General features: G+C 33.0%; 3 protein-coding genes and 1 long non-coding RNA gene across 7 annotated transcripts; 2 read left to right on the top strand and 2 right to left on the bottom strand.

Moving 5' to 3' along the window:
• Window positions 1–410: 410 nt before the first annotated feature.
• LOC149482376 (uncharacterized) lies at window positions 411–4,804 on the top strand. 2 transcript variants are annotated; one of them, XM_089703959.1, is made up of 7 exons: window positions 411–656; window positions 885–929; window positions 1,097–1,263; window positions 1,347–1,492; window positions 1,589–2,996; window positions 3,842–3,988; window positions 4,417–4,804. In XM_089703959.1, exons 1-7 carry the CDS (start codon window positions 623–625, stop codon window positions 4,642–4,644), a joined length of 2,175 nt encoding a protein of 724 aa, XP_089560085.1. In that variant the 5' UTR covers window positions 411–622; the 3' UTR covers window positions 4,645–4,804. The 2 variants fall into 2 exon arrangements, with proteins under 2 accessions (XP_089560085.1, XP_089560086.1); XM_089703960.1 differs by lacking the exon at window positions 885–929 and having other exon boundaries at window positions 413–656.
• A 931-nt stretch (window positions 4,805–5,735) lies between these two features.
• On the bottom strand, window positions 5,736–12,682 carry Nrt (Neurotactin). 2 transcript variants are annotated; one of them, XM_089704553.1, is made up of 7 exons: window positions 12,627–12,676; window positions 12,062–12,385; window positions 11,775–11,913; window positions 11,410–11,579; window positions 11,214–11,286; window positions 10,964–11,114; window positions 5,736–8,397 (listed from the first exon to the last, which is right to left on the bottom strand). In XM_089704553.1, exons 2-7 carry the CDS (start codon window positions 12,329–12,331, stop codon window positions 6,960–6,962), a joined length of 2,241 nt encoding a protein of 746 aa, XP_089560679.1. In that variant the 5' UTR covers window positions 12,332–12,385; window positions 12,627–12,676; the 3' UTR covers window positions 5,736–6,959. The 2 variants fall into 2 exon arrangements, with proteins under 2 accessions (XP_089560679.1, XP_089560678.1); XM_089704552.1 differs by having other exon boundaries at window positions 12,062–12,682.
• An 86-nt stretch (window positions 12,683–12,768) lies between these two features.
• LOC149482374 (uncharacterized) lies at window positions 12,769–13,503 on the top strand. The gene is made up of 2 exons (XR_016316654.1): window positions 12,769–13,015; window positions 13,319–13,503. It is a non-coding gene; the product is annotated as an uncharacterized LOC149482374 (long non-coding RNA).
• A 1,720-nt stretch (window positions 13,504–15,223) lies between these two features.
• Window positions 15,224–19,511, bottom strand: Trap1 (TNF receptor associated protein 1). 2 transcript variants are annotated; one of them, XM_089703936.1, is made up of 13 exons: window positions 19,238–19,511; window positions 19,020–19,161; window positions 18,645–18,806; window positions 18,204–18,439; window positions 17,941–18,050; window positions 17,701–17,774; window positions 17,246–17,522; window positions 17,089–17,158; window positions 16,847–16,994; window positions 16,637–16,764; window positions 16,235–16,422; window positions 15,664–15,895; window positions 15,224–15,461 (listed from the first exon to the last, which is right to left on the bottom strand). In XM_089703936.1, exons 1-13 carry the CDS (start codon window positions 19,357–19,359, stop codon window positions 15,287–15,289), a joined length of 2,064 nt encoding a protein of 687 aa, XP_089560062.1. In that variant the 5' UTR covers window positions 19,360–19,511; the 3' UTR covers window positions 15,224–15,286. The 2 variants fall into 2 exon arrangements, with proteins under 2 accessions (XP_089560062.1, XP_089560061.1); XM_089703935.1 differs by having other exon boundaries at window positions 19,020–19,165; window positions 19,242–19,511.
• Between the last annotated feature and the right edge of the window lie 1,592 nt (window positions 19,512–21,103).

The raw sequence follows: 21,103 nt of genomic DNA, 5'->3' as shown, positions 1-21,103 counted from the left end.
GGGAGCTATAGTTCCCACTTTTCCAAACTTTTTACAAGAGAGAACAGATGACGGGATATATACTTCCCACCGAAAAAAGGGTACTTTCCCCCCACTAACCCCTTTTTTGTGTGTAGTTTTGAAATCTACGACCCAAAATTACCCAGGAACGTATATTACTTTTTTGTTAGCTCCTCCACAGGCTCGCGTTTGAATAAGGGTTAAGTATAATATTAATAAGGATGATTATATTGGACTTAAACCAATTTAAATAGAAAATAGTGTTATTTTTAACTATCCAAATGTTTAAATAATAGCATGAAATATTTATTTTATTCATTACTAGTACCACAGATAATATAATATTATACAGTTCTTTTTCAACATATTACTTGACCGTAAAGGCTACTGTGGTGAAACGGAACGTAATGTAACGGACTTTTTTACAAAAAAAAAAGAAAACAATACAAAGAAGTTGAGCTCGAATGTCGCATTGAGTTCTGCAGATTCAGTTTCGCGCGCTATTACACGAAGTCACAGTTCGGTTCTATAGATTTTCTAAAAAATTATTACTTTGTATTGGAAAGCTTCTAAACTTAGTACAGATCAGTTTGTTTTAATTTAGTTTTAAGTTATTTAAGCTATGTTTTCAAAAGCCAAACGTTTTGAACCAATTGGTAAGTAATTTGAAAAGTTTTAATAATTTTGTCTATTTATAATCTCATAGTTTTTAACGTATTTTTACTCGAAACAATGTTACTTATTAATATTCTTTTAAAGTAAAATAAATACTATAGGTATTTAACTCTGAAACACTACGCAATATTATCCATATTTTGAATTTCTTAAATAAGTAGGTAATTTTAATTTATTTATTAACCATATTCTTCATATGTCTCACACAGGTCTTATCATAAATAATAATAATTGGCTAAGTTCAATTTCTCTATGTAAGTTGTTGCATCAAATCTTAATACTTGTATGTTGTCTAGGTGCTGTGCTGTCCTATTAACAATTTACATTAATATATTTATCCAGTAAAGTAGTTTAACCAGTATGTGTATCAATCATGTATGTTAAAAATGTGTTTTTCTTATATATTTTTATACTTTTTAAGCTCCTACCAAAAGTCAAGCCAAAGTATTACCGAAACAAGAAAATGATAAACCATTGAAGAAGACCACATGCCCTAAAATAAAGGCACCTCTTTTAACACCTTCAAAACAAAATGTAGAAACTCTATCCCAATGCAGCTCTGTCCGAAGTACTAAATCCTTTGTTACCGTAAGTGACTTTAGTTCTTTGACTCATAATTTGCCTATTTATTTTTGTTGTTAGACTTTAAACTAATTTGTATATGCTTACAGCCAAAACCAGTGAAACCTGCAATAAAAACTTCAAGTTCCCTAAAAAGTACAGTCTTGCCTAAATCAAATACCAAAGCAGTAACCAAAGTCACAAGCAATGTTAAATTACAAGAGGATCTTATTAAGGCCCATGAGGTTGAAATAAGGTATTTTTATTTATATGTTTCTTTTTTTTATACATATATTATGTATATTTTTTCTATAATTAGTTCAATTTTTAATCATCATGTATTCTATTTTAGGAATAAAGATTACACAATAAATGAATATAACAAACAAATTGATGATCTTAAAAATGAAATAGCAGGATTGCATAAACTTTTAAAAGAACTGACCAAAGGGGATATTAATATTGACACATTAAATAAAAAATTCAATGAACTTACATTGCTCAATGACACGAAAAGAGAAGAACAAACAACTTCTCAAGATTTGAAGATGGAAATTAATAACTTAGATAAGCAATGCCAATATTTAGAACAAGAGCTGAATAGCAAACAAGTTGAATTGACCTCTCTGGAAGAAGTAATCACCATTAGAGATAGCCTGTGTTCAGATTTACAAAAGAAATTAACTGATATGGAAGCAACATTAGAAGAGACCAAACAAAGATTGGAAATGGTAAAAGGACATCATGCCTTAGCTCTTGAAGCAAATGAAAGCATAAGAAGGGAATACAAACTGGAATTAGAAACACTCAGGTCGAAAATGGAGGAAGAAAAACAGAACATTATAAGCAAATGTAAATCTGAACAAGAAATGACTAAGATGAAATACAATACAGCAATAGAAACAATAAAGAATGAACTATTAAAAGAAAAAGATGATAAAATTTATGAATTACAACAACAAATTAATGCCAAGGATCAGGAGATGAGGGCTAAATTGGAGCAAATAGATGAAGCCACTCGGGAAAAATTGAGATTATGTGAAATTCAATTTGAGGAGCGCAGTAGGAACATTCAAGAGCATTGGGAACAACAACAAAAAGAAATACAAGAATTACATACTGAAGCAAAGGAACTTCAATATAAATTAAGCATCACAGAAGATAGATATAGTACACTACTAAAGGAAGTGAACAATTTGAAGGATGAAAATGAGATACTGAAGAATGAGAAGTCCACAATTGTTCGAGAATTGGAGGATTTAAAAGAAGAAAACAAGAAAAAACATATTGACTATGAAAATGAAATTAATAAGCTAACTGTGGATGTAGACAGAGCTATCAAAGAAAAGAATAAATTTGAAATGTCATTATCAGTTACTCGGGACATTGTACAAGTTTTAACAATGCGTCTTAGAGAATCTGATAATGAGCTAGAACATCTAGAAAATCAGGTACAAACACTAACTAATTCAAAAGAAGTTCTTGAAGAAGAACTCAGTACTTACAAGAACAGTTTGAACAATACTTTACTGGAATGCAATGAGTATAAGGAAGCTCTTGTGAACATATTAAAGTCGAAAGCAGCTTTGGCAAAAGAACACAACCGTATCATGGAACACAATGTTTCTTTGATAGAAAGTTTGCAGAATGTTGAAAAAGAGGCCTACCGTGAACTTGGAACTATCAAATATGAATTGATTGAAGATGTTGAATTATTGAAGAAAGAATCCAATTCTCAAATTAAAATTCTGCGTGATGAGGTAAGAAAAGTACTTATGCAGTTGTTGTTCCCGTCCGATTAGGGCCCTTCTGGCCTCCTCCACTCAAGCGACAGCTCAAGCCGAGGTTCGTGGTCCCCGTCAAGGGGGGACGCCCTTGTGCATGTCGCTACCAGGGTGAACCTTCAGTTCACCCCGCGTCCGCGTTAAAATGTAGAAGCCCTTCTGGCTAACATTGAGAGACACCACCCAAAAAAAAAAAAAAAGCAGTTGTTGTTGTGTGCATCCAAATTTTTTTACTTTAAAAAAATGTAAAAATTTTTACTTTTTTATGATTAGGTAGATGTTGTCAAACAAACGCAGTAAAAGAAAAAACAAATTTACCATTTCTGAGATTATCATGGAACTTATTATGAAATACAGGGATTAAATAACCATTTTCTAAAGTCTAAGAAAACGGTTATTTTGAAATCACAAATAGACACAATATTTATATCCTATAAAATTAAAATTATTCAAATGATGATTAATTAAAGGTATTAAACTATTTTGATAATGCAATTTGCAAACATTGGCTTTGTAAATTAGGCTGTAGGAAAAATGTATGTAGTTATTAGGTCATTGTAATTTGTAATACTAACACTAGGATATGATTTTACTAATAGGTACTATATGGGCGATGTGGCCTGAAATAAATGAATTTTAAAGGGAAACTATTATAACATCGTCTCAAACTTTTTGGTCTGTGTAGCGCGCATGTCGCGTAACGGTCGAACCGTACGATAATTATCGTACAAATACGATAATTTTGTGCCTAAGTTTCACTTTTACCGTGGTTTCATAAAACCACACAACATTTTTATTTATTATTTAATTAATTATTGTAGGTCGAAAAGAAGCGTATGCTATGCGAGCTAGCGACTGATTACGCGGGTCAGGCGACTGCGGCGGCGGAACAGTCGCGCGTGTTACTTGCGCAAGCTGCGGCAGAAATCGCGCGCCTCGAGAAGGATAACCATTGTCTGCAGCAGCAGGTACACTATAAAAGTCAATTTTTGAAGTGAAAACTTCTTTAGCGGCCTTGAGCACTTTTTCTGTAATGGGTATAAAATCTTAAACTCGCGTCAGGACACGTGACCTGATCGAAAAAGCGTAAGACGGATACCATTCCAAAATATCAAACATGCTCAACGTTAATAATCAAGTTTTCACTTTTGCCGGCACTCCCGGAGTGCAACCCGTCTTTTTTTTAACTACCTATTATAGTGAATTTTGATATTATAGGGAACATTTTGGTGCTAATATTTGTTTGGTTTTTAACGGTTTCTTATAAATAATCACGTAGAACGTAATAATATATCACATAGTTTGTGATTTTAAACTCATATTTTATCATTACAATGACTATCTTTTCAGGGTTTTTAAGAAAAAAAATGATTATATTTTGTCGACTTATTTTCAGATTCAAGATCAGCAATCTTTGGTTGTTGAATTATCCCTATTGCGTCAAGAAAATGAAGAGCTAACCATGAATGTGGCTAAGCAGTCGTCTCTTCTTGACAAGATGAAGAAAGAAGCCGAACAAATTCAAATGAAACCTAAGTCCCCAGCGGTCATGCGTAAAGCTCATAAAATGGGAAAAGAAAATGTTCAGACTATAATTTCTCCGTTACGGGAAAGAAATCATTAAGTTGACAGTTGATTTTATGCAACTTTAGTCCATGTATAACTTATAATTCTGTTTGAAATTGTAAAATTTGTTAAAGGAAAAATCATGTTACTATTTGTACTGTTTTACTGTTTCTATTTATTACCTATTTATTTGCATTGAGCATGTGTTTTTTAATTTTTTGTCATTAAAAAATATTTGTAATGAATATTTCTGTTCAAAATTTGAATAAATATATTTTGTGATTTTATTCGGTTTTTTCTTTTTATCTTAGACAGTGCGCGCACGAGCAACTTTGTCTCCGCAACTATTTTGTCTCCGCAACTATTTTGTCTCTCCCACCTATGGGCTAGTATGAAAGTGCGCGCACGTAGCGACGCAACTCCCCATACAAATTGATGGGAGAGACAAAATAGTTGCGGAGACAAAGTTGCTCGTGCGCGCTCGCTCTTATTGAAACTAAAACCACAGACTAATAATAATATACTACGTATACAACTAAAACCCGTTTCACTATTTTCTCTGAATCTTATTAATAATATATAAAATGTAAAGATGAACCTCAGAGCAATAACTCTCAGATGAACTGATTGACTGATCTATCAACGCACACCGTGTAGGGACCAATTAGATTGAAATTTGGCATGCGGATAACCACTATAAGGCACCTGCTAAAGAGATTTTGTTAAATTCTACCCTCGGGCATGAAAGTTTGTAACATGAAAATTTATTTTGATCACATGGTCGAAGCTGCGGGCAATACCAGCTATTGCTGGTTTAACATAAGCAACGGCTTCATATTATTCATATCTAAAAAAAACATGTACATACATGTTTGTGTGTATGTTTTGATTACATATTTTTTTTCGATTTTCGTTAATTTCGATGAATCTAGAAATAAACCTTTCGGCTGTCAACTGACACATACTACTAGTGTAAGCAAATGTTTAAAAGCTTATCGAGCAATGTAATAAGTAATAACCTTTATGAGCTTTTTATAACAACATTAGTGGTTATTTTTCAAGTGGAATTTAATATGTATAGCGGTATTTATAAGGGAGTTGTGTCGTTTAAATAAAGAAACGAGTTACAGTCTTACACTTTTATTTTCGAAAATACCAATTTACAAAACAAAGCATAACTATCTATGTACTTAATTATTCTAGTGTTCAATGGTATCGCAAAAAAAAATTATAGGCTGTTTTATTAAAATATATAAAAATACGGTCACACGTTAAAACTAAAGATATGTTTAAAAGTGTACACCTCGTTCTGAATCGTGCAAGCAATATATTTTGTTTCATAGACGGCTGTTAACTGTTAAGGCCCCGAAGTATGTTGTCGGGAAATGGTGTTTTGGTTAAAGTAACAAAAACATTTCACTTCCGCGATTCAGAAAAAAGTGTCATCACAAAGTGCATTCACATTTTAAAGCAGATAAGAATTATAAATTCGACAATAACAAGTCGGCAATGGTATCCTTTGGCATCTGATAGTATTAAAAATCGTATAAAATCTTTAAAAGCATTTCACAATTACTTGATCGTTAAACTCAAGCTATGAATATTTAAATGCTATTAAAAAGACTAAATATGCCTATCACACTTAAATTGTTACATGACACAATACAAACTATGGTTATGTGTTACAAAAGCTAATTATAATAATCACTCTTTGGATAATCAGACTTTAAATGAAATCACAAGTAAACATTTGGGATATAAATTACAGTTGACAATAATTATTATAAATACAAATGGAGTTTACGAAAGTAAAAAAATACAAAACTTATACTTATCCTAACTAAGTCTATGCCTATATTTTTATGGTATGTTTCAATGTAAACAGGGTAACTACCAATACACTTAAAAATCAAATGAGCATTATTTTTATCAATTATCACCGATCAATTGGTTATAAAAGCAGTAACGAGATCAATGTAGAACAGATCCATTGTCAGTCTTATAATATACACAATATTTTAAAAATGATTTGAGATGGTATATTTCTCAAAAGTTTGTACTTTATATGAAACATTAATCATGTTGAGTATTTTAAATTACAATAAGCGCTTCAATTGTAGGGCTCAAAAATACATTAAGGTAATACTTTTAAATCTTAACGTTGGTTTTATAAAAGCCTCTTTGGAGATCGAGCGGTGGCAAGTTTCGACATTACAAACTAAATATTAAATAATAAAAAAACGTGCATTACGAAAACAAAATGTCTCTTACGGCTACATTACAATTACTGGGGTTTAAGATTAAAAACATTTAAGCATACAATTAAATAAACGCGTATATACGAATAAAAATGTTTCAAAACGCTATATTCATTTAGTCAACGTGTGCGTACCTCGGGACGATGTCTTCTTGTATGAGCATATCGCAAGCGGGTAGACCGTGGTGTGGGAGCAAGTCTTGTCCGACAGCGATGAGTCCGGTTTCGGGGCCGGGCAAACGGCCGTGCCAAATGTAATAGTAAAACAGTTGTTGCATAGCTGCCATAAACCGTCTCTGTTCGGGTACTTCGGAATCGAAGGTGCCCAAAATAGCCTCGACGTCGGAATTAACGCCGGCAATACGTGAACCCTTCAAACCACCGCTAGCTCCCGATCCCAGAACCACGTACAGGGGCGCCACCAAACGCATCCTAGCCAAACTTACCAATGGACAAAGGGTTCGAATCGAAGAAATTATTTCAACTAATCCCTCGTACGTTTTGTTGAAATGCTGAAATACTGTTGCGGTCAAGTTCTTTTCGCCTATGTAGCTCTCTTTCACCATGTTCTCGACGATATCAGCTGTCCAATTGAGGTGTTTCATACGCAATAAATCTGAATGCCCGGAATGTTCTGTCGTACCGAAGACCATAGGTTTAAAAACTTTTTCTTTCCCTTCCTTCTTCGCTTCTTTTTGTGCATCCCAACTCTCGTAGGCGTGAGTTCGCAACAGTTGACCGTCTAGCACGAGCCAGGAGCGTTTAAATTCCTCAGATTTCGGCAACGTATCTACAGTATTTCCTAACCAAGTATCGGGTGTTGAAGATAATACTTCTAGTGCAGACATGCGACGTAAGCAATCGATGTCGTTACACTTACTGATTTGTTTAAACTGTTCATTATTTTTCTCGGAAACCTCTAACGGTTCGCCAGGAAAAATCACCGAGGCGGAAGACAACCACACGCGGGAATATAGTTTCTTAGCTTTATCAATGGTAGTCAAAGCCGCAGTCAACGTCGCGCCGGCTCTGTGACCTAACAGCGTAACAGACTCCGCATCGCCTCCGAAATGTTTAATATTATACTTGATCCATTTCAATACGACGTATAAGTCGCTGAGAGCATAATTTCCTGAGGTGGCCGGGTATTTGGAGTTAGAAATAATATCGAGGGCTAGAAAGCCGAATGGGCCTAGTCTGAAGTTAGGGCGTACAAAGACAACTTCTTTTGTGCGAGCGTATAGAGCTGACGGTTGAGCCGGGCTGATACCGCCGGCCAACGTGTTCGCTCCGATCAGAACCACGACTGGAAGCGGGGAGTCGTATCGTACATGGGGTGTCACAATGTCTAGCGTCAAGCAGTCTTCTTCACCAATAATTGTTCCATTCTCTAAGAACTGCATGCATACAGGTCCAGGTTCGTGTACTTCGAGGGTATCATTCCAACACATCGAAAGGTTGTTGAATGGTTGTGCGTCAGCAAACCTTCGTTCATTAATGGGTGGTGCTGCGTACGGAATGCCGTGGAATTTGTAAACGCCTTCATCTAACACCCTGAAACAAAATAGGTCTCACATAAATACTTTTTCATATTATATCAAAATTTGTTAATACATAGATTTATGTTTAATGCATATTTAAATAAAGACACCAGAAAAACAAATTTTAATAACAATATAATTTCAAAAATATACATCCACACTTGAAGCGCGCATCAATAAAACTTAGAGGCGAAAAAATAAGGGAATGGTAATTTTTAATGGGAGACAATAATTTACATCAACATGAGCTGTATGCGGCATGATGAATCCTGTGCGGCATGAGTGAATGAGGTTAGATGAAAAAAAATGCATTATTCTTAAGTTAAGCATCTGTATACATTTTTTTTCACAAGAAAAAAATAACAATTTGTACAACTATCCGCATTCACCCGCTTTACTTAATAACCTAATAAATTATATACTTAAACCTTCCTCTAAAATCACTCTGCCTAAGAAAGAAAACACCGCATCACAGAGAAAGCGACTTTGTTTTATAGTATGTATGTATTGATGGTATAAAGGGTTCGTACTTCGTATTAAGATGAACAGCTAAATAAGCAGAGAGAAGCAGCTTTACAGTGGCAATAAATAGAATAAAGTCCTGCACGGTGTTTGTCTATCTTTTGGCTAGCCATAAACTCAAAATCTCTAGCTAGGTTTTTTAATAACAATTTGTTAAGTTTGAGACAACAGGGAAGCTGAGGGCGGAAATTAGTTGTGTATATTTTAGTACTATCTGCCCGCCTTTATCGCCTTGAATTTGATCATTCCCACGACATAAATAACACAACAAATACTGATATAATGCAATGTATCATTACTGTAATTTTTCTATTAATACTCAGACTAGAGTTATCTTTTCATACCAATAAGGGTATCATTTATCAATTATTGCTGCACTCAATGACATCTCATCACTATTATGTTTGATTTATAGCAACTTATGGTTCATTGAAACTACTTTTATATACAAAAAAAATAGGCAGTAAGGATTTTTTTCAGTTGATTGAGATTGTACAATAAGTTGAAAATAATTTTAACTGCTACATTACTATCTATTATAGAAATTGAAATCCTGCATCTCTGTGTGGGGTATTTATTTTATTTTATTTTAAACACTTTATTGTGCTGCCAATATGACAAAAGTAGGTACAATAAAAACTTAAGCTAGGACATACAACACAGAAAGCGGCCTTATTACTAACAAGTAATCTCTTCCAGGCAACCAACAGATTGTGTGAGAAATAATAAATAAGTACAGCGGAGGTAGGTAAAAAGTTAAACATGAATAGATGATACTAAAAAATAAAAATACATATACTTACACACTAATATAAGATATAATAACTATACCATAAGATATTAAACTCAAACTCAAACTCAAACATTTATTTATTCAATTAGACTTCTTGGAGAAGCACTTTTGAAACGTCAATACATATTTTTTACATTTACCACCGATTCGGAAAGCAGTATCTATGGAGAAGAACTGGCAAGAAACTCCATAGTTGCTCTTTTAAATCATATCAGTATTACAATTTAATTTTACAAAATATGTAACTGTATATTATCATAATATGCCAGAGAACTGTCCTGTGGTTTTTACATGATAACCCTCCATGGGTTTTTATCTTATATATGTCACGGCTAAAGGTAGGTGAGAACATAAACTTAAGATTAGCCGGCTAAACTTAGGTTTATTTTCGACGAGGTGTTAATGTTAGTTTGTTCTATCTTTAGCCGGCTAAACTTAAGTGTAACCGCAGGCCCGTGGCTAAAAATGTCGGGGTGGGTAGATTTGGTTAGCGCCGGGCCGGTGGAGGGCTTGAGGGGCCCGCACAGTGCCAGAAAACACTCGCCCTGTTCCTTACATGTATTATAGTAACCAAATCTACCCACCCCGACTCAGGGCAGAAAGCTGGTGGCTAGGTTAGGTTAGGTTAGAACTCTTAAGACCCGCACGAGCCGAGCGAGCGCAGCGAGCGTGCTGCGGCAGCAGCCGGCGAAGTGCCAGAAAACACTCGCCCTGTTCCTTACATGTATTATAGTAACCAAATCTACCCACCCCGACATTTTTAGCCACGGGCCTGCGGTTACACTTAAGTTTAGCCGGCTAAAGATAGAACAAACTAACATTAACACCTCGTCGAAAATAAACCTAAGTTTAGCCGGCTAATCTTAAGTTTATGTTCTCACCTACCTTTAGCCGTAACATATACGTACATCAAAAATAAAATAAAATATGGAATATATATGTACAACATAATGCTATAATGGGGTATGAAAATGATGTATAATAATATTATGTATATTGTCAAACATGTTTTGTAACTTAAATCTGTATAAATTAAAATGAATCACCAAATGTGTTGCTAAGAGTTAAACTCAAGAATAGCTTGAGCAATTTGGTTAATTTTTTTAACTTTTTGTGAACAAGGAGGCTTCTTATGGAGAGCAAAACTGTGAAAAATATAATCAAATGTCTGTTGGGGCAGCAGTACGAAATAAATAAGAAAGAAAGAAAGAAAATACATTTGTTTGTACCTAAGTAAATTATTGTGATTATAGCATTAACTTACCCTTCAACTAATCCACATGCAGTCTGCGTGGTGATGAACTTGCCGAGTCTCAGTGGGCGTTCAGATGGTGGCCCGGCTCGAGCCCCAATCACTATTCCAATGATCACCGCCAGGAACACAAGCAGAACAATGCCGCACACTACTATATCATCTGAATCATACACATTTAAAGCTGTTACCATTTTGCACAATTGAGGGCCTGAATTGTATTACTAGAGTATTACAGAAAAATGTATATTAAATATCTTACCAATTATGAATTTCTTTTGACGAATTCTTTCTTTTAGTGGCAATCGAGTGGCAACTTTTCCTTCTTCTGGTTCCTAAGAAAGAAAGAATTTTCTTTAATAATTAAACCACATTTTGTTTGCTAGCAGTAACTTATGTGCATAATAATGATTTTTTAATAACCTCTAAGATATAAGTTTAAATAATTAACAACTTACAGTTACATCTAACTTAATATTCTCCATTCCATCATTTGGAGTGTCAAGTTTATCTTCTAATGTCTCCATAGAAGCCAAGGCTGCGCTTGCATTTTTTTGTTGTTGCTTCTTAAACATTTTTGAATATGTGAAATTGAACAATACAAACTCCTTCTTTTCAACATCTCCATCTAAAAAAATATTGATAATAAAATTATATGGAACAGATATTAGAATTTGTAAATGAGTTGTTGAATTTCAAAGAATTTGATAAGTTCTGTAAACTAAGAAGTAACTAACAAAGAGGATATCAAGGCATAGCCTTTAAACATTCTGAATATAAGTTAATGAAATATATATCAGATAAAATTCTTAAAAAGACATACCACCATCATTTTGAGGTTTCTTTAAAAAGTTTGAAAAAGGGCAACTTTGTAAAAACTTGAAATGATTTTTAGGGTTGTCATCATCTGCTTTCTCCTGGTTCTTTTCATTGTCAGTATCTTTTTCTATTGCTTCTTCATCCTAAATACAATTACAAATTATAAATAATTAAACAATCAATATAATATAAAATCTAATAGTAATAATCCTAAATAGTAATACCATGCATTAGGTATGCATGCAACCCAAAAATGCATGGGTTGCATGCATCAATGGTGTACATAATTACCTTTGACTTTTCTCTATCAGAATTTCTAGTGAAGAATCCAGGCATTTTAATTGCCCCGATAGGAATAAACTTAGGTTTGACTTCACGACCTTGTTCTGTTATATCTCCTGACAGTGCTGTTTTAACGGGACCTCCATCGCGCCTCAGTTCCACATCTTCTTCGGTTTCCGCTTTTAACATTATTTCCTTTTCTTCGGCTTCTATTTGCTTTTTGTCAAGTGTTTTGTTGTCATCTTCGGTGTCGGCTTTGTTAATATCAATGGAACTCATTTTTTCAGTTCACCCTCACAAAACCATGAATGAAATCAAACACTATATTTTATCCTGAAGATATAGAAGGGTAACTATAGCGTTTGATGGAGTATAAAGGACATAAATATGATGTTACCTATTGTATGAGCTATTGTATTATTATATTTTTTCCAACCTTCTGATGTCAAACCTTTAATGCAACCAATGCGCACTTAGACAACGATTTTTGTATTTAAGTACGGAAGAAATTTGAAATATTTTGTATACAAACTGGTTTTTAAGAGAACAATAAATAAATAGATTCGTTTTTTACGTAAAAATTCAATGCAAAGAAAGCCGCGCCGTTCCCACTTCCACTTCCCCGCTTCAGTCGATTGATTTTTACCACAGATAATATAATGCTATAGAGTATAAAACATAGATGGGAGATGCGTCATAGAGAGAATAGATAATTTATGTTATAACCACAGAACAGTAAAGTAGATAGAAGTGTGATGTGGGCGTGGCCCACGTGTCAATGATAAGTTTAGATCACCTAACTTGCTCTCAGTTGTGCGCAGAAAAATATTCGAGTCGGTTGTCAGCTGTCAAACCTTTTTTCCATATATTTATTCATTAATTAGGACGTGTTGTTCGGTATAAAGAGTGCAAAAATGATAGCAGACGAAATAATATCAGCAATGAAGGCATTTCATACCGTCGGTAAGTCTTATTTTAATTTATTTTAATTATATTTTATGTTATAACTTCGCTTGTCGTAATTTGTCAAAATTGTATACAAATATCTAGTCAAAATGAACCATAATCCATAAGAAATTAGTACTATTATAGATTGAACAGCAAACAAGACTTTCTGGAATATTATTGCAATAAACAAACGAATGTCGCTTTAGTGATGCTTGTGGTGCATATCGACAGTATCGATACTTTAGAAAAGACAAACATTATAAATATTAAATTTTATTTTATTTTTCCTTAGCTTTCATTTGTCTAATTTATTTATAGATTTCCCAAAGAGGCTAATTTAAAAGAGAAATGGATAAATGCAACGTGACGAGTTAACTGGATGCCGAACAGTACTAAGCGGTCTAACAAAGGCCACCGATACATCAAACCTACAGCAGTTCCAAGATTTAAAATAATGCATATTTTCTGTTTGTATTTTGTAAATATAGATTTATACTATTCTATTCCGTTTTTTATTTAATAATAATAATATAAAAAGACGTACTTAGTAGTAATAAACATACTCCAAAATGTGACGCATTATACTATACTCATATAAAAGAAAGAAAAAAAAATACACAAAAAATATTTATTTGTGAATTATCGATAACAAGGCTGACATCCCTCAGAGCATAGCATCAGATAAATATCAAGTTAATGTCATTAATGTTGAGTGACACAAATTTCAACCTTATCTCTATGTGTTGCGTTTCAAATTTATATCTATCGAAAACTAACGCCCTCTGTTGTGGAGTAGCTGAATGTTTTCGAATTTGGAATTTCTGTGCAATGAGAAACAAAACAGCTAATATACCTAGGGATGTTATACTAAAATAAACCGTAACATGGTGCGTTAGGGTACATATTGAAATGCTGAATTTATAACCTAAGTCAGTTTTTACTCAAATTAAGCTGTCCAATCAAAGGCATAGTTTACTTGTAGTGTACTGTATAACTATCGGTTTAAATGTGTGGGTTTGGCGACACTGGTTTTCATACTAATTAGACATTACAGCACTTCTATATGTTTTTACTGTTCTGTGGTTATAACGTATTTAAAATATATTTGGTGATTGCTCTATATTTACCGTATATTTACTGTTCTGTGCTCTATAATTTTGATTTCGAGCCTTGAGAAACAAGCTTTTTTAAGCTATTGCATAGCTTTTATCTCAGACTTTGAGCGCGGTGACTAAAATAATGTAAAAATTCCGTAAGAAAAAACCTAACACCCCCCACTCCAACCGGCACAGCGACGCGATGCGATGCTATGCAATAGCTCCTCAGTCATCAGTGTGTAGCTCCTGGCCTAAATATATTATTAGTTTTGTTGTACAAGATGAAAAAATAGGGTGGAATATGAATGAAATTATCTAGACAGTGAGTTTTAATCCCAGGGGATCACAATATATTATATTGTCAAACTTTAAAGATTATAACATATACTAAAAACTGCGCAGTCAGCGCATTATACTGTCAAAACCTGTGGTCAAAACCTGTTCGAGTGAGAGCGTTTCTTTTGGGAAGTTGTCTCTTTCTAATAAAGTGACCATGGCTACACAAAATAAGTGACAAATTGTTCTAAAAACTAGTGTAAATCTACTATATAAAAATAAGTCGGGTTTTCCTTCCTGACGCTGTAACTCCAGAACGCACGAACCGATTTCCACGGTTTTGCATTCGTTGGAAAGGTCTCGGGCTCCGTGAGGTTTAATTATAGCAAAGAAAAGGTGTCTCTGGTGGCGAAACGGAGTTCGCCTGGTTTGCTAGTATCCTTTAAATTTTATGAACGTGTAAGAACTAAAACATAGTGTGGCCTGTGACCTGTCTGGGTATATGTTATCGGAATATTGTAAACACCGTTAGATAATAATCTACTTATTATTTCAATGTCTAGGAAAACCTTTAAAAACATGAAAATAAATCTTATTTTGCTCGTAGTATACCTAGTCTTCTTATGTTTTAGAAATTTAAATGAGACGCGGCAAGTCCAACGCCTAAAATAATGTTGCCAGATGCCAGTTTTATTTTTAATTGTCTCCAGAGAATGGATGTGGATGTAAATGAAAGCTCATGGATTATGTATAAAGGTTGTCTATCAGTACATCAGCACCCACAGTTCCTTTCAAGTTATAGTGTATCAGTTAGAATAAGTTATATCCTGGGTATAATAAAACAAGGACATAAAATAAAGGATAACAGAACGAAATATATTTATTAAGATAACATTATATCATAAAATAATAACTAATGCTTTTCTAATGCTTTGACTAAGAGTTCATTAATATTTGTGATCAGATTTCTAGGATCCATAACTAGTCCGGCAGTGACCATAGCATTGGAGAATAACTGTTGTGCAACCATGTTAGCCAGATCCTTGTCGCTAGATATCAGTTTATGAAGTTTCTTGATGATTGGATGTCTGTAATAAAATAAAATATACCTATTATTAAAAAGACGATGATCCAAGCTTGCATTTTAGTGAATAGACATAATACTTAAATATCATATGAATCTTCATTGATAATATTTTATATTCTATAAAAAAATAAAATAACGGAAAATAGGTAATAATTCACATTTTCATATCAAACAAGAAAAAAATGTAGTGTTATTCAACTTACTTTGCATTAATTTCCAACTGTGGTCTCAATAAAGCGAATCTGTTTTCTTCACTAAGACTCTGTGCTTGGGTTCTAATAAAATGCCTTGCTGCAGCCATTTCCGGCACAATTATAACACATGGATGCGAGTCTAGTTTCTGGGTTGTTCTTACTTCAAATACTTTGCCAGATAAATGTGATTTGAGATATGAAATCAATTCATTCACTTGGGTTTGTTGTAAGTCTTCACTTCCTGGAAAAAAAAAAACAATTGAATTAAAATTAGATTTGTTTGCTGTTTGGACTTCATATCATATGGCATGAATTATGTAACTCAAGTCTCAAATATGAAGAAATCCAACTTATTCAAAACTACTATCTACCATACTATCTTCCATCATATTTGGTATGGAGATATTTTGATACCCGAGAAAGGACATAGGCTACTTTTTATCCCGGGAAAATGACGCAATCCCGGAAATTCCACGGGAACGGGAACTATACGGGTTTTTCTTTAACTGCGCGGGCGAAGCCGCGGGCGGAAACCTAGTATATATATAATTCTGCTAGAGCTGATTAAAATATTATTTACCAATAATAGTATCTGATGATGCAGCCGGGTCTGTTTGCATGTCATTCTCTACGGACACAAGTTTTCTGCCACCAAACTCCTTGAGCTCAAGTAGAACAAGTTCGTCATACATTTCGTAACAGAACAGCACTTCAACGTCGCGCTTCTTGAGAGATTCGTAATATGGCGATGTTTGGGCCAACTCCCGACTGAGAAACGTGAATTGTTTGTGAAATATTAAAAAATAAATGTATGGAAAATATAATATTATGTAATAAACAGAATTTTATGTTTTTTCTTATGTATTCCAAGAAAGTTATGTAGATGTAAGAGACTAATATTCCCTGATAACAGATTATTGTGACAAAAATTAGCTGTTATATGTTTTATTAATATAAATAAAAAATATTTTAAGCTTATTACCTAGGTGCAGCTAAGTAGTAAATTGATTTCATATCATTGTTTTGTCTCGCACTGTAGTCGGCCAGAGACGTTTTAACACCATTTTCAAGTTTCGATGATTCAAAACGCAATAATTTAGCAATATCTTCCTGTAAATAATACATATTTATTATTTTAGTAACTCCATTTTTTTTAAATACTAATATGATACATATGAACATTAATACATACCTTTTCTATCGGACTTTGGCTAGTGACAATACCTTCTTTGAAAAATAAGGAATAATCTTTGTAAAACGCGTCATAGCCAACTGGGTCTTTTTGAGCATTATCAATCATGAACTTAATGAATCTATTTGTTAAAACATGCCGAAGTTTACTGAAAATAATACATTTGAATAATAATTAGAACTAATCTTTTCTTACTGAACTCCAACAAAAACATTTTCTCTACATTTAAATAAAATACTTACGCAATTAAAGCACTATTTTGCAATAATTCTCTACTGAGATTAAGTGGAATGTCTTCAGAATCAACAACACCTGAAATTTTAATTACATATTTTATACTTAATACACTTATAATTTCTAGAACAAAAGTTAAAATACTTGATTTTGTTGATACATTACCTTTTACAAATCTCAACCATTTAGGAAGAATATTTTCTGCTTTGCTTTTAATCAGAATTTTTCGCGAGTACAAAGCAACACCGACATCAGAGTCCCTTGACATTTCAAACAAGCCAGGTTTCCCTTCAGGTACATACAGAATTGATCTTATACTCAATGGAGCATCAGTTTTGTAATGTAAGGTATAGCGAGGCTTATCGTAAGAATTGCCAACAAATCTATAAAACTCCACATGCTGTTCATGTGTCACTTCTTTTGGATCCATCAACCAGAGAGGCTAAAAAATTATTATTCATTAAGAAAAAATATAAAAAATAATCTTTATATTGTATCCATAATTCTTGTATTACAGACTTATGTGTACATATTTGGTTGGTATGTGATTATGTTGTAAACTATTTTTAAAACCCTAAGTTATACAACAATACTACATTTGCCATTTAAATTTAACATACCTTTATTGAATTCACTTGAACATCATTTAAGTAAATGGGACTTCCAATAAAATTGCTGTATTTCATTATTATGTCTGGAAGAAATGTGAAAGTATTATATAAGCTGATAATAAATAAATTCTGTATACACAGCACATTGTTTTACAGTAATTTGACATAATTTCATTTTCTATATTCTCTATCAGTACTTTTTATTTTTATTTTAATGCCTATTACAGTAAAACAATATGAAATACCTACTTCTGACTGTTTCTTCATCTGCAAATTCTCTGCAATCTGTTTTCAAGTACACTACTATTTTTGTACCAATGGGCACATTATCTACTTCTTCAATCTCATATGTACCGGAACTGTTAACAATATTTTCAGTATGAATACTTCACATAGTTAAATGTCTCACAACAAAAATAAATCAATTATTTAATTTAGTGTTTATTGTTAAGTAATTATTTTAAAAATAGCTGTAAGGAATCAGTAATATGCAAATAGATAAAATAGCTTACCCATCTGAACTCCACTTGAATCCTGGAGATCCTGTTTTACTACTTCTTGTATAAACTTCAAGCTTATCAGCAACCATGAATGCTGAATAAAATCCCACACCAAATTGTCCAATAATTGAACTAGCCTGATCAGACCCTTGCTTTTTAATCTCTTCTATAAATGACTTTGAGCCCGATCTTGCTATTGTACCCAGATTTTGAATCAATTCTTCTTTAGTCATACCTATTCCAGAGTCCTTAAACGGTCATAAATATTGATTAGAAAACAGATTGTATAGATTAGAGAGTGATGTCTATAATAATAGTGTGAGGAAAACATACACATTAAATATAGACATATTATGCATCTATAACATTTTGTATTGAATTTTATGTTATTTTTTTAAGGTCAGTCATAAAGTATAATAAGTATATAAAACTGTGGTGTTTAATAAATAGTACCTGAAATACTAATGTCCTATTTTGTTTATCTGTAGAAAGTCTTATTTCTAAAGATCTGTCAGTGTTCTCCAATGGTGGTAGATCTGGAGCAGAACTGACACTAAGATATCGGAATTTCTCCAATGCATCACTTGCATTTGATATAAGTTCCCTGATGAACACCTGAAAGACAAAAAATATGTTTTAACCCATTGACCACCGAGCAGCCCGATCGGGCCGAGACACAATAGATTTTCTATTGTGTCTGTGATCCGAGGACTGACGGATTAATAATGCTATTATAGGTTTCTTCTTTAATTTATTTTTTTGAGTGGTTTAAGATATTTCATCCAATTCATAAATATTTCAAATAACTTAATAGAATAGGTTACATACCTCTTTATCAGAGTATAAAGATCTGGCTACTATATCTAATAACATTCGAGTTTCAGCTTGAAATTCCTTCTTTTCTGGAGTAGCTTTAGTTTCCTCCGGTTTTTGATCAGACACAGTGCTGTATTTTGTATGAAAGATGACCGTCCCTTAAACAAATGAAGGTTATAAAGACTGGACATGGACATACATCGTACTTGCGTGCTACATTTTGTAAGTAGGTACCATTGCGATTCTGAGAAGAAACAGCGACACCATTTATATGTTTAGAATTCTTTAAATTTTGACTAAGTAAACGTCTTGCTACAAGAGATGAGCATAATCTTGCTCGAAGTGCCGACATTGTCTGTAGCTTATTTCAGAAAATAATTGTTAATAAAATTTAACACTTATTTTTTTTTTAATTATATTATTTTAAGTTCTATGTGCAATTTTATTGAAAATCAGAATTTTTTATGATAAAATAATTGCTGCAAAAGATTTACAACTTCAAGTTACATTCACAGATTAAGTAAGTATTAGTTACTACATTTGTGATTTGACAATTCAAATTTCGAATTGACATAATATTAAATTGACACCTCGGAGATTGACACAGTCAACAATGTTGCAAGCTCAGAGGAATAAACCTATAGAGTTCTTATATTGAGACAGAACAAAATACATATTTTCTAATCTACTTACTCTTAGTCAATAACAGCATAAGTCAGATTGAGATAGCGATAGAGTATCTGCACTGTCTTCAAACGTAGCGCGCCGGCAGTCAGTTTGTTTTCCAACCAGCTGGTGGGCTCAGTGCGTCAAGTGTTTTTAACGAAATATTTAGAAAATATAAAGTGTATAGTGTTTCTTTTTATTTGTCAGTGTGCTAAAATGACTATTGTATGTTTAGCTACCGGCTATTACTAGTCGAATGGGAGTTTTGGATGAAAACAATGAAAAATATCTTTCCATCGGTAAGTGATTTTCAGCAAATTGATAAATATTTATGTTCTAACCCTATTTGAAGGTTTTATCAAGCGCTTTTTTATAAGTTTATGTTGTAACTGTAACATTTACCCACTTTATGGGGTTGTGGAATACAAAAGAATTAAATAATTTTTAAAAAATGTCACAATATTATCACGTTTGGCATTTTGTTTACCACCGTAGTGTTGTAACACATCTAGCGTATATTATCGATTTATGACAAAAAATCTATTTCATATTAACGTTGATTTATTTATTTTGTTTCTTATATCAGATTTATATGTAGTTGTTGTAGCAAATAATAGATGTAAATTTTCTACAGCAGGAAAATAAAAAATACCACGTGGTTGTTTTATTTGACTTATCTGTTTAGTTTGTTGTTTCTCTTTTAGATTATTAATAAATTCATTTTGTTTTAGATTTCCAGAGCTAAATAAAAAATGGGTATAAAACATGAGACGTGTAGATTGGACGCCGTCGAAATTTGCTAGATTGTGTTCACTGCATTTCGAGCCTGCGTGTTATCAAGATGGATACTCTAGAAGAATTGTGCAATCTTACGCTTACGTATTTTTTTGTTCCTTTAGATAATAAATACATTTGTGTGTGAGTGAATTTTTATTTGGAATTTTTTTTACACATTTACTTTAAATGTGTAACTATGTGAAAATTAAACGGTTGATTAAATGACAGTTCTCATAGATGAGAAACTACTATTGAAATACATACTTAATATACATGCGTTTTCAAAGAAAAACCCGCATAGTTCCCATTCCTGTGGGATTTACGGGATCAAAAGTATTTTTTCCAAATTTCATTGTAATCGGTTTAGTAGTATTCGCGTGAAAGAGTAACAAACATCCATCCTCACAAACTTTCGCTTTATTAGTAGGATGTAAGGAAAATGTTTTCTTTAAGACTGTCCTTTTATGAACTTGTTAAAATTCATGCTGACTGTGCCTTTCTCCTCACTCCTTTAACTTTATTGATCTTTATTTTAAATTAGTTACATTTCAAGTTTTAAAATTTATTTTAAAATATACTAGCTTTCCGCCCGCGTTTTTAAAGAAAATCCCGCACAGTTCCCGTTCACGTGGGATTTCCGGTATAAAACCTAT

Source organism: Colias philodice, chromosome 15 (assembly GCF_061535455.1).
Source record: "Colias philodice isolate Cphi_HAF_F1 chromosome 15, ilColPhil1 Martin Lab GWU primary, whole genome shotgun sequence".
Lineage (NCBI taxonomy): Eukaryota > Metazoa > Arthropoda > Insecta > Lepidoptera > Pieridae > Colias > Colias philodice.
The sequence above is the reverse complement of the archived record's forward strand: the minus strand, read 5'-3'. Positions and strand labels throughout refer to the sequence as shown.

Coding starts and splice junctions, on each gene's coding strand:
- LOC149482376 (XM_089703959.1), top strand. CDS start 623: ATGTTTTCAAAAGCCAAACGTTTTGAACCAATTG. Junction 930..1,096: donor GCTAAGTTCAATTTCTCTAT/GTAAGTTGTTGC, acceptor ATACTTTTTAAG/CTCCTACCAAAAGTCAAGCC. Junction 1,264..1,346: donor GTACTAAATCCTTTGTTACC/GTAAGTGACTTT, acceptor ATATGCTTACAG/CCAAAACCAGTGAAACCTGC.
- Nrt (XM_089704552.1), bottom strand. CDS start 12,331: ATGAGTTCCATTGATATTAACAAAGCCGACACCGAAGATGACAACAAA. Junction 11,914..12,061: donor CTGATAGAGAAAAGTCAAAG/GTAATTATGTAC, acceptor AATTGTATTTAG/GATGAAGAAGCAATAGAAAA. Junction 11,115..11,213: donor TCAAAAGAAATTCATAATTG/GTAAGATATTTA, acceptor TGTATGATTCAG/ATGATATAGTAGTGTGCGGC.
- Trap1 (XM_089703936.1), bottom strand. CDS start 19,359: ATGTCGGCACTTCGAGCAAGATTATGCTCATCTCTTGTAGCAAGACGT. Junction 16,423..16,636: donor TACTACTTAGCTGCACCTAG/GTAATAAGCTTA, acceptor CACGTTTCTCAG/TCGGGAGTTGGCCCAAACAT. Junction 15,896..16,234: donor ATCATCAGATACTATTATTG/GTAAATAATATT, acceptor TTTTTTTTCCAG/GAAGTGAAGACTTACAACAA.